Raw genomic sequence first — 12869 nt, forward strand, 5'->3', positions numbered from 1 at the left:
GGTCATTTGTAACAAGGTGGAGCATTAGGTCATGTCTGGAAGAGACGGTAGAGGATATGGGGAGGGTGGCAATCATTGGGTTGACGGAAAATGGCAGAGTTCTGGAGGAAAGAATGCCCATTTTTGCCTACTTCACTGCATTTTAAGCATCTCTGGAACGCGATGTAACAAGAGTCTTTGTTTTGTCTAATTGAGAGCACCATCAGAGAATTGAAAGGCAGCTCCTGAAGTGCACATTCCCCATCTCTCTCCATCACGGGGTTTTTATCAGGATAAAATGAAACAATACAGGTACCAGCCCCTGCCTCTCAGAAATGTTCAGAAAACATCCACTGTTACTATTATAACTGGCTGAAGGAGGACATGGGAGGAAGGGCTTCTGGGAGCTGGTCTTAGGGGATGGCTCTAAGGATGGCCAGGCCTAATTAGCTAGCCCTGTCCTAGTAAACTTCAGACACACACTCAACCAATGTTTATGCAAAAAAGACGTCTGTGAGATAGTTCTGCCTCGTGTCAAGAGCTAGGAACTGTTTTCCTGTAGCTTTTGGAGTATCCATTCCTAGGTCTCCAGTGACCTTTGTCCCCAGTAATTAATGCAATAGTAGAACAAAGCTGCTTCTGGATGTGGGGGCTGCAAGTGGTGAAGAGTCTGCGGAAGGAGACACAGAAGGTTGCGTGTCTGGGAAGGAAGGAGAGCCCACATCTGCAGGGTTTCACAGTCCCGTGGCTCAGCACCAGAACCACAGAGCTGGAGAGCTCCAAGGTCCAAGTATGCCTGTGGAATGTGCCAGCATCTGCTGGTCAGATGGAGCCATGGGAGTGCCCTGGGGAAGGGGATCAGGCTGCATTTACCTGGGATGTTACCAAGGGCAAAGGACCCATAAAGATATCTGAAGATGATGACAGACAGGGGATATAATTAATTGTTTTGTTCAGGTCCTGTTTTAAGCATGGAATGCTGACACACAGTTTGATCTTCTTCAATGGGAAATGGAAGAAGAGCTAAGGGGGTCTCCTTGCAAAGGGTGTGGGCACACTTTGACCTTGCCTTTCATGTGAGACGCACAGGAGCGCTGCTGGTCCAGGCCGATGAGAGCCCTGCCAGCCTGAGACCACTCAGTGCAGTTCTCTGCCTCCTCCCTCCACCCGGGGCCACCTACTTGACTTGCCGTCCAGTCCTGCTGACCTCTGAGGGCTGCCTCGCATCACAGGACCCAGGCATCATGGGCTGGATGGGCTGGCTCAGCAATAGCCTTGGAGCAGAGGAGGAGATAAATGGGAAACTTGAATCAGCACCCAAACTGTAGACCCGCTGGCTGACAGCAGCACCTGCCCAGCCTGGCTGGGCCCTCTCTGGCTGCCCCTGACACCCACTGTGCCCACTCTGCTCTCAGAGGAAGATGAGCGCAGCCATCCGAGACCCCAGCCCTCTCTTGCCACTTTGTTAGCTGAGACTGGGAGGCAGCAGAAGGGAGGCTGAAGCGGTTACTGTAAAGCTGCACCTGAGCTATCTTTTAAACAAGGGCGATCTCAGTACCTGAGCTGCCGATCATGACCAAAGTCTGGGCTGGGCTGGCACTGGCTGCCATCCTGGGAGGCGGAAGCAAGCGTGGTCAGGCTCAAAGCTGGTGGGAGCACAGCCGTGGTGCTGCTGAACTGGGGCGTCAAGCTGCTCACTGAGTGGCCACTTCCCTGCATCATCTGTGAGCTTCTCATTGGCCGAGGACCCTGGAGCCATCATGTTAATGAGAGAGGTAAGACTTAGACTCAACTCAGGTGTCATCTCTCCAGGAATCCTCCCCAGAACCTCTTTCTTCTACCTACCCTGGCCCTTCCTCTTAGGACCTACTACTTTTCTTTGTTGTGGTTTTGTTTGTTTGTTTGTTTTAAGTTTATATATTTTGATATATTTTGAGAGAGAGAGAGAGAGAGAGAGAGAGAGAGAGAGAGAGAGAGAATGAATGAATATATCCCAAGCAGGCTCCATGCTGTCAGCATGAAGCCAATGCAGGACTCAAACCCAGAAACCATGAGATGATGACCTGAGCTGAAATCAAGAGTTGGATGCTTAACCAACTGAACCCCCTAGGCACCCCTAGGACCCACTAGTTTTTGAAGTATTTTGATCCTGGGACTGTCTTCCCCATTGGATTATAAACACCTCAAGGATTCTTTAAATCCCTTGGGCCTAGAACAGTGTTGGGCACTCAGCAAATAAGGAAAATGTGCATGGAACTACCTTCTGCTTCACAAATTCTACTCCAGACACGTGGACCTCCTTACTGTTTCTAACTCATCAGGCCTCAGGGCCTTTGCACTGGCTGATTCCCCCATGTAGAATGCTCTTCCTCCTAATACTGGTATGGTTCATTCTCTCATTCCATCAGGTCTCTTTGATTGAATATTTTCTACTCTAAGAAAAGGCTACCTAGGGGCGCCTGGGTGGCGCAGTCGGTTAAGCGTCCGACTTCAGCCAGGTCACGATCTCGCGGTCCGTGAGTTCGAGCCCCGTGTCAGGCTCTGGGCTGATGGCTCGGAGCCTGGAGCCGGTTTCCGATTCTGTGTCTCCCTCTCTCTCTGCCCCTCCCCCGTTCATGCTCTGTCTCTCTCTGTCCCAAAAATAAATAAACGTTGAAAAAAAAATTAAAAAAAAATAATAAAAGAAAAGGCTACCTATTGAAAACTCCAGCCCAGTCCCCAACCTTCACCTGTGTTCTTGCCCACACCCCCAGCCTTCACCTGTGTTCTTGCATAACCATTTGATATGCTGTCATCTTTACTCGTTTGCATCTCTCTCCTGACTTGTGTCAGAGATGCTGTTTCCTTTTTTGTTCACTGCTTTCCCTCAGTGCTTAGCACACAGTGAGCACTTAATAAATACTTGTTGACTGAAATCTTAAATGAATGATGGAATGGGCTTGGATTTGCTTTTTTGTTTTTTGGGTTTTCCAGTGTTTGACTGACTGTCCATTCATATGATGGCACCACAGTGTTTTAACTCTTGAGGCATCTTTGAAAATTTTCAATATCGGATAGTGTAGGCCCTTCCTCAGTTTTTCTTTTCCAAATTCTGCTTGGCTATTCTCATTAATTTTTCTGTTGACCTTTAGAACCAAAAGGCTGCATTTTAAAGGAAAACCCTCAAATCTGGGTGAAGATGGGCCAAACTATTAAATGTGGACTTTTCCACATTTTATTGTACATTCATCTGTACGTTATCTGTTTACATTCCCAGAGGCCCCATGGGACTAGAAGCTCCTTGGAGTCAAGATAAGTCTTATTCATCTCTGTTCCCCTGGGAGATGGTGAATAAGAGGAGCTCAGCAGATCTACTGAACAGGTGCCAATATGAGACTTGAGGAGAGGCTGTATCTTGCCTTCCAATCTTTGATCTTCCAGAAGCAGGGGCTTAGGTCCTCTCAATTTCATTCAATTTAAGTGCCATTTATTGCTGGCTGACTGTCAGATTGCAAAGTCATTGATGGCTTGTAGTAGGTGGTAATGACAATGAAGGAAGGGCTTGGTGGGGAATCTGGAGGAAGGAGGGGGAGCACGGTGGCCCAGGGGAAAGGGACAATGAACAGAAGTGGATAACCCGTGTTCTCACACTGATAATGGCTATAACCAGACTAGATGAAGAGGACTGAGGACACACACACGGGGACATATGGCTGTCAATGTGAGTGTCTGGGTATCCATATCTACCTCCAACCCAGGTCAGGATCAGTGCTGATACCATTGAGGTATTTTAATATATTAATAAAACACAGAAGGAAACTAGTACAACTTGGGGCTTCAGAGTGACTTAGAATAAGGAAAAGAACCTCCTCGTGCCCCCCCCCCCAAAAAAAAACATACTCTAGCCCTGGTCACAGAGGAAAGGTTCAGTAGGTTTCCAGTTCGGAATACTGCAGGAATCAAGCATGCCCTGGTCTGCTTCGGTGGCAAGGACTGAGTATGAAGACAAGCACGTTTACCTGGGTTGATATCACACTTGATTCTCTGAGCAGGTGCTGGTTTGCCACCTGGGCAGAGGCAATCTGCCCTGGGAGTTGAGGGCTGGCCACAAGCTGGGGCTGGGAGGCTGGGGCTGACCTCTGCTGGAGTTGCTGCTGAGCCTCAGGCCGCGTTGCGCTGCTGAAGCTCAGGGAAACAGCTGGCTGCTGCAGGAACATCTGGAAGCAGAACAGTGTACCTTTAAGTTTGGGATCACATGTGCCTCCACTTTCAGGGCTCTGCCTCCACACACCAAGGTGTCTGCGCCTTCTCTGTATTCCCTATCCATGGCTTTCTTGCTCTCTCTGACCTGCTTGGGAAGGATTCATTCACTCAACGTGGGGACATTGGGTGCTGTGATGCCACAAGCACAGTGCAAGGGTCCTGGAGGTGGAGCAGTGGGTCGGAGGGATGCTGACCTTGCCTTATAGAAGGCTACGGTCTAGCGATGGAGGTCTATCAGTGTGAAAGATGCTTAGATCCAGATGGTCTATAAATAACTCGATGTACTTGCATAGAGACTGCATTGGCTTACCAGTTTCTTATTAGAAGAGAGAAATATCTTGTTAATGGGATGAATGGTGGCAGAGGGTAGGCTAACCTGTGCCATAAGGCTGCACCATCCTGGCAGTAGGACCAGGTCCTGTGCCAGGCCTTACATCTCTGACCACTGGCCTGGCTGGGTGTGTACCCACATTGCGGTCGGGCATCTTACCCAGCAATCTGCTCCCGTTAGCTAGGTGACTCTGCATTCCCAGGGAGGCAAATGTGATACATTGGCCTGGAAGTTTTAATTTGAAAGATTTAAGAGAATTTGATAAGTTTGTAGAATGTTTAAGTGTTTATGAGAACCTCGATCTACTTCATTTTTGATGTGTTTGATTTAAAAGAATTGCTTAAGGGCTTAGAAAGATTTTACTTCTAAGTTGACAGGTCTGCCTTGTTCAGCACATGAAACGTTTGGAAGATTTAGACATATTGAACTTGTAGACTAATGGCTTTGGTAGAGAATGGTGGTTATTTATGATTTGTTACATTTATAAACTAGCTGAAAAAATAAAAACAAGTAAAAGCATTGCTACTTTTAGACCAAGTTAGATTTGTAAATAAAATATAATCTGTAAATTGACTCTAAAGCCTTAAGAAAAACAACTTTAATACTTTTAATAATAATTTAAACCTAAGACCTGTAACCAGCTCTTTGAATCAAAGGTCCTTGTGGGCATTGAAAACTGGTATTATTGAATATATTGGACTCTTTCTTTCTTTCTTTCTTTGTTTCTTTCTTTCTTTCGTTCTTTTTCTTTCCTTCCTTCCTTCCTTACTTCCTTCCTTCCTTCCTTCTTGCTTTCTTTCTAAATGTTTATTTATTTTTGAAAAAGAGAGATAGCAAGCAGGGGAGGGGAAGAGAGAGAGGGAGACAGAACCCCAAGCAGGCTCTGCGCCATCACCAAGAACCCGATGCGGGGCTCGAACCCACGAACTGTGAGATCATGACCTGAGCCGAAACCAAGAGTCAGATGCTCAACTGACTGAGCCACCCAGGTGCCCCCAAATATACTGGATTCTTGACAGGCAGTGCTCCTCTCCCTTTAAGGGCTATAGCTTTGAGTTCTTGAGGAGCAAGTCCCTCTTCCTTCTAGCATCTGGAGTTTTAATCCTCCATTCCTGTACTCAGGTCAGTACAACCTCAAACCCAGTACAGAACCGACATGCCAACATTTGCTTAGTGACAGAGTGATTATGGAAAGGCAGAGGTAGAACCATGCCAAGTAGATACTAGCAGGAGCAGAGTAGTTAGTTCAAGTTTACGCCTCATGGGCGGGGGTTGAGCTGGCTCCCAGAGGCCTGAGGCAGGTGGGTGGCTGAGCTGAGTGGACCAGGTTCCCATCTGGTGCCCTTTCCACCACCCCACCTGATCTCCCTGCTTTCCACTCACACCTCCACCCCACCAGAGAGGTTTTCAATGAGAGCTGTTTGTCACTTAAGAAGTTAAGAAGAATTTTCTGGGTATCAATCATCTCAGATTCAGTTTGGGGATTATTACTTATAGCACTTATGGTGACCTACACTTCATCACTTTAGCAAAAACACAATACTCAAACTACATAACATACATTTTTCCGGTAGGGAACAATTTACCTTCTGGTTAGATTTCAAAAAAAATGCAACCTTTATTTATGACAGGCAGTATAATGTGGCTTAAATCACATACCTAGGTTCAGATTCCAACCCCAACATGTATTACTGGTATGACCTTAGGCAGTTTTCATGACTTTCCAAAGCTTTAGTTTCTTCATTAATAAAACAGTGACATTAACATCATATATCTCATAAAGGATTAAATAAAATTTATGCTGAGACATAGTAAGGGCTCAATCAACGTTAGATAGTAACAACAGTATTTAAAATGAAAAAAGGAACTTTTTGTTCCTTTGTCTCTTTGGGCATTCAAAAACTATCTGAAAAATGAGTGATGGAATAAATAAATGAATGAATAAACAAATAAATGAGGCTTTTGCTCAGAGAAGGGCAAACTATTTCTGCTTGTGTTATGTCAGAGACTGCTGGGTCTGCTACTCTGTCCCACTGATGTGTGCCTTCTAAGGGTAAAAACCCTGTCCTGTGTATCTCTGTTTTTGCACAGTGCCTAACCAAGTGCTTGATACATAATGGGTGTCTGCCAGATGGAAGGATAGATGGATGGATAGATGGATTGATAGGTGTATGGAGGGTGGATGGATGGAAGGAATGATGGATGGATGCATAAGTGGATGGAGGGAATGAAGGAAGGGATGATAGATGAATAGATGGATGAATGGGTGGATGGAAGAAAGGAAAGAAAGATAGATGAGTGATTGAAAAGAACTATCAAGGAACACATTTGCCATTGCTACAGATGCCCTTCCTGGCATTTCTTTGAGTAGCCAGCAGAGGGCGTGCATACTCTCAAAAAGAGAACAAGAGGCATCCTTCTCTGGACTGCAGGGGGTGACACAACCTTTCATGGGAACAGCTCTCCCCAAGTAGCATCCTTCATGGCTCCCATCTAGGTGCAGACACAAACACTTCAGAGGACCTTTTCCTCATAACCCAGTTGTGTGTGTGCGTGTGTGTGTGTGTGTGTGTGGGTTACTGTGTGTGTTTTAATTGTACTCAGTAAGCATCACATGCACACATAGTCTCAATGAAAGCTCAGGGGCACTGAAGTAAAGTAGGAAAGTCCACTGACATTCTGGTAAAGGCTTTTGTAGGGGACAGTCCTAATTCACTGTGCACATCCATGCCTCTGTTTTACCCACAAAAAAGTAGAATTTTATGGTTTAGGAGGATGACTTCTTAAAAGGCACAGGGGGTCAACTTTATAGGAAGTATGAGAAAAATAATTCCTTCATTCAAATAGAAAAAGCTATCAGAGAAAAAAAAGCTTCTAATTTTTAAGAATAAATCAATCGTATGCTCACATGTGGTTTTTCATTATTCTAATCTGCTTCCTTTTACAATACTTATTATTACAGAACATCTTAGAAATACACAAAATAGAGGTATAATGAAACCCCATGTATCATGTTTAGGCTTCCACAATGATCAACTCTTCATCAATAGTTTGATATACCAATAGTTGATATTCTATCAAATATCAATTATTCTTATTTAATCTCTCTTCCCCACTCCTACCTTTTTAGGGAAGGGGTGGAGTAATTTTTACTTGCTTTTTCTTTATGCTTGAACCACGCAGGTTTTTGGTTTTGTTTTTAAGGAATATCACATTTTGGTTGTACATTTTGGAATGTATTTCTTTAAATCTGTAAACTTGTAAAACTATAAGAAGGCAGGCTGCTTGAGGAAATATTCTCTGGTTGGACAATCTGTGGATTTCCATGTTCTTTGGAAAATTCCACTGCAAAGATAAGGTCACAAGTATGAAAACGGGGAAGGAACACACTACTACTGCAGGGCCTGATTTCCACCTCAACCCTCACAAAACTCAGGTGCTCTGTTGGTATGGATACTTTGGGGCGGGGTGCAACAAAATGCATTGGTCACGAGGAAGAAAAATAAGACTTCTTCATAACAAGGAGTGAAAGAGATAACCTTGTGTCGCCTGTTATTTTAGAATTCAGCTTGAATGTGGAAAAGGCAGGAAATAGAAAGGCCCGGGCTCTGAGGAGGATGTTCATACGCCTACCTTGCTTTTAGCAGTTTCTGGCTCAATTTTCCCCTTCCTGTTAGTGTAAAAATTCCATTCAAGTAATTGGAGTCAGGCAAGTTCTGCCAATCGGGCCTTGGATCAGTGAGAAAATATTACAGCTGGGAAGGAATAAGCAAAAAGGGACTTTGACACCTCCATGACTGCATTTCTTTTCCTGTAAACACTGTGGTCTTCTCCCGGGCCCGTTTTGGGGAGTGGGAGAGGAGGCGGGGCAGCTGCAGGGCTTTGGGTGTGGCCGAGCTCTCCGCCCCCGGACCCCCGGGGCGGGAAGTGCGCGTCCCGCTGGGCTCTGTCCTCTGGGTGGTGGGGCGGGGGGAAGGGAGAGCCCAGGCTGAGAGTCTGTGCGGGTGGGGGTGGGGGCAGGGGCAGTTAGGCTCTGGAAAGCAAGCCAGGAGCGCCTCTGAGGAGCCCAGAGAGGCAGGAAGGCCGGCAGCAGGTGTCTCCCGCTACCCAGCATCGCCGATCCTTCACGCGTTATCTCACCGCGCAGGGCTAGGGCGCTGCACTCGCATAGAACCTGTTGGTCCTCCCGGAAGGGTCTGTGTGGACCGTGACCGGGAAGCGGCAGGGCCAGGGTTCCAACCATTTTCTCCAAGGGTGTCTCCTGCTTCCTTCCCCCTCTTCTAAAGGGCGTGGGGGGAGGAGTGCAAATGCTTAGAGCTCTCAAGGCAGACTCCAAGGTGAGCTAGAATTACGTTCACAATTAGAGGCTGGGTCAAAAGAATGCACTTGGGAAGAAACATAGTCTTCACCCGATACAAGTAAAACTTGGTAAAAATCACTTATCCTTGTAAGAAATCTAATATATACAGCTTTCACTCCAAAAGCAATCTCTCCAAAGGATTTAAAGAAGCGACATCTGGCGGGGGTGGGGGGCAGTGTCATGGTTGAAAGCCGCTGTTGTCAGAACTGCAGCATGCCCCAATGGGCATGCCACAAATGGAGACGCCAGGGTGCTGACCTCCAGTCCCCAGCTCCCTCTCCCATCCCCCCTCTGTGCAGGGTGCAGATCTCATCATTTCCCAGATCTCCCTTCATGGCCCCTTTGGGTGAGAGGCTACAGTAGAGCTGCCTCCATTTCCCCCACAGGTAGCCAGTAGCTGCCTGGTGCTATGAAAGCAGTTACACAGGTGCCCGGAGTTTACACCCCCACAGGAGGGAGGGAGGCAGGCATCAATGTAGGGCGAACAACCACCACTCATGAATGAAAATGCAGGTGATATACAGACATTATGTGCCCAACAGAGCAAGGGGTCAACAGGGAGGGTGTCATGTGAAATTCGTGTTTGGCCTGGAGTTGGGGATGGAGGAGGGGGGATTTGTTCCTTGTACTTGGTATTGGAGGTTGCAATATGCTTAGTAAGCAGGACTCATTAGGGCAGTACAGAGGCACTTTGGTGGGAGTCCTGCCCACCCTGAAATAGTGGATAAATATGGCAGGGAGGCAGGCAGGACAGAGACTGTGGTGGATGCTGGCCCAGGAAGAGGCCTCACCTGGATGTTGGAGTCCTGGACCAGGCAGAGCTGCTCCTGGATCTTGTGGAGCTCCTCCTGCTGCCACCGGATGTTAGCTTGCAGGATCCGTGTCCGCTGCTCCAGCTGGTCTTTGATGGTCTGGAACATGCTAAACTGTGCTGAGAACTTGAAGGTGGAGTCAAAACACAAGACCAGATGAAAGAGTTATTTCAGCCTTGCAGACAGATGTTGCTGCTGTTCTGAGCAGCCCTGCCCACTTTCATTTCCGGTCCCTTATCCACCCTTTTTGGTATCCCTCCTGAGTGACTCACTGCTGGGGCGCTCGGCAGGGCACAGGGTCTTTGGATGAGCACTGGGAGGCCCAGTGGTCCCCAGATGAGCTTTTCTCAGGCCTACCGGAACCTGCAGGTCTAACGTATTGCACTGCAGCTTGGGAGGGCCACAGAATTGGGACACAATTTTGTGAGCAGTGCTCACAAACTGACATTCCAAATTTGGTTAGACAGACAAATGGTTTTGGGGATGAATGTCAAAAGCAGTGCATCAGAGAGCGTGTGACAGCTTCACAGGCAATCTGGGGTCCTATCGTTATCCTAAATCTGATCCTGGCATACAGGGCTCTTCTGTAACAATTCACAAATGAGCTTGATAGCTACAATTTGTGGGGGCCCTGCTCTCCAAACCAGCCTGAGGCCATGGGGAGGCCTTACCACCCTCCCTCACTTCCCCCAGGTTCATTTGCTGCTCTGCACTTAGAGATCTGTGCACCAAAAGACTAAGGAAAAGAATAGTACAATCACCTGACATTTATCCTGAGGGTAACACTGGCAGAGGGTGCCCTTACAGGAGGAATACTGATATCTGCTTTGCACATAAGCTCCAAGTTTCCCCTCCGTTCCACCTCTTACTCCTTTTCCTGGGATGGAGGTTGGTTTTAGAAAGATTCTACAGGTTATCTCTGGGACATAGGTCCTACCTTGACATAGGGTGTTTCCTTGCAAGGAAACATGAGGAAAGTAGGGGATCGTGGCAAGGGAGGCTGGCACTCCCTGGGGTGGCTACCCTGCTCTGGGCTCTCTGGAGCACTCAATAATTCCTGTTTCTTGAGGAACATGTGTTTGCTGGCCTGGGACTTCCCCTCCCCTCCTTCCTCCCTTCCTCCTCCTTCCCTCCCTCTCCCTTTCTCCTTATCTTTTCCTTCCCTTCCTCCTCCTTTTTTTTTTTTAAACAATGACTTAACCTCCATTCCCTCAATCTCTAACCCAACATTCTCCCTAGTCTGATTCTTGCCCATTGTCTTTTGCAAACACCTCCAGAGACTCTTCCTCTGCCCTTTGACCTTTCTTACATGGAAAAGCAAGGAGGCCGGGGAGACTTAGAACACAGATAGGATACAATGAAGGATGGAATAACTGACTGCAGTTTTTGGAGTGGCAAAATGATTAAAAAACCCACTATATGCTGCCACTTGCGGAGACCCACACTGGCCAGTCGTTTAATTCTTTACATCATACCCCCATGTCACGCAGAGGTTGTGGCTCGCTTGAGATCGCACAGCTAGCTGGTGGTCCCGGCCAAAATGTGAATTCTGAGTCTCAGGAGCTGGGTGAGGCTGAGCGGTTTTGCCAGCAACACCTCCCCCGCCTCCCAAATCCACCTCAATCAGAGCGGCTTTGCCTTCAGATTTCATTTAACAGAAAAAGTCTCTTGCTAAACATGAGTTCTCTGTGCTAAACCAGACTGTATCACAAAAATCTTCATCAGAATGTAAGTAATCAAAACACACAGCTGGGAATTTGAAAGAGAATTCCGTTAAGAAAGCTACCTCTACTAGGTAGCAAATTAAACACACACACACACACACACACACACACACACACAACCACAACACAAAAGCTTCCAGGGGTTCTACAAAGTCAGGAAACATTGGGGGCTACGCCTAGCATGTCCAGTGGAGAGGAGACTCTGGGTTGCCCAGTTGGCTCCAAAGGGAAATAGGAGGGGGCAGGGCAGTCAGGGAGGGGCCAGCACTGTGCTTCATAAGTGATAGTGACTTCTAATATTATTCTGATTTTCTCAAGGGATTCCAAGACACCCAGGCATTAGTCTCTTGTTATATTCTTGATCATGGCCTCTTTGAGAAAGACATTTATTCTAACTTAGAGACATTTTAGAAACACATCTTGAAGCCAAACCACCAGCTAGTTACCCAGAAAACCCTTTGTCAGACTTTGGGTTTTATTCCCCCCCGCCCCTTTCCACGATAGGGTGCTAGAGTGATAGATAGCTTCAGAGAATGGAAAGAGAGAAAACTGTAGAATGCACTGTTTTACATGGAGCTGGTATGCAAAGAACTGTCTGACTTGAAAGGTCAGCATTATGCAAGAATGTCTTAAAGAATATGGTTATTATTAAGTATAACATGCCTAAGAGACTAAGAACTGTTTCTGTTAATTAAAATGACGTTTAATACATGAAACATTAGAATTTGAAGAAGGCCTTAATCACATCATTATGCATAACAAAGAAATTCCTTTAGGATGCAAGACCCAGAAGTTACAGGAACTCTCATTTCATGTGCCTTTGGATTGAAAAACTTACTAATTTCATACCAAATGTGCCTTGGAAATTCGAAGAGAAAAAAAACTTTTTTTTCCGAATGAGGATGAACATAGACTATTTTAATTAGTTGACTCTGGATGAGTAGCTTTGACATCCTTCCAGCCTAACTCTGTCGAGGGGCATGTGCTAGCAGGTGTCTTTCTGATTCCAGGAAAGCATCTGAGACGGCTGTTAATGGGACATGTGTTGTAAAAGAGTTTTCATCGGTGGTGATGGATTTGCCCCAAGAGAGAAGTCCACACTTTGGCAGGAGTGCGGCCAGGAGTACTTGTCAGTGAACTGTGACCTCGGATCCCCTTGTAGCCAGACAGTGGCACAAAGCTAGATATCCCATAAAGAAACTGAAAGTGGAGCCTGGCCTCAGTGCAGTGTATGCTAATCAGCTCAAAGGCCCTACTCGGCCACAGAATGAATGACCACTATTTCATTCAGCCTCTCGCCAGGCCTTGAGCACGTCCTGCCGGGCCCAGCTCAGGGGTCACCTCCTCAGTAGGCTGTTTTCTTACCGGTTGTGTAAACATACACACCCTGCCATGGAGGTTGGTCTGCTGGTATGCCCACC

General features: G+C 46.8%; 1 protein-coding gene across 2 annotated transcripts in view; it reads right to left on the reverse strand.

Moving 5' to 3' along the window:
- Positions 1-12869, reverse strand: part of NPAS2 (neuronal PAS domain protein 2) — an 84385-nt gene that overhangs the window by 4731 nt on the left and 66785 nt on the right. Inside the window, exons 15-18 of one of the 2 annotated variants that reach the window (XM_032592616.1) lie at positions 9704-9850; positions 3978-4175; positions 1538-1728; positions 1161-1253 (exon numbers count right to left, since the gene is read on the reverse strand). In XM_032592616.1, coding sequence (XP_032448507.1) covers positions 1161-1253; positions 1538-1728; positions 3978-4175; positions 9704-9850 — 629 coding nt within the window. The remainder of the gene's footprint in view (positions 1-1160; positions 1254-1537; positions 1729-3977; positions 4176-9703; positions 9851-12869) is intronic. The other variant, XM_032592617.1, reaches the window with a different exon arrangement.

The sequence above is a fragment of the Lynx canadensis genome, chromosome A3 (assembly GCF_007474595.2).
Source record: "Lynx canadensis isolate LIC74 chromosome A3, mLynCan4.pri.v2, whole genome shotgun sequence".
NCBI classification, from domain to species: domain Eukaryota; kingdom Metazoa; phylum Chordata; class Mammalia; order Carnivora; family Felidae; genus Lynx; species Lynx canadensis.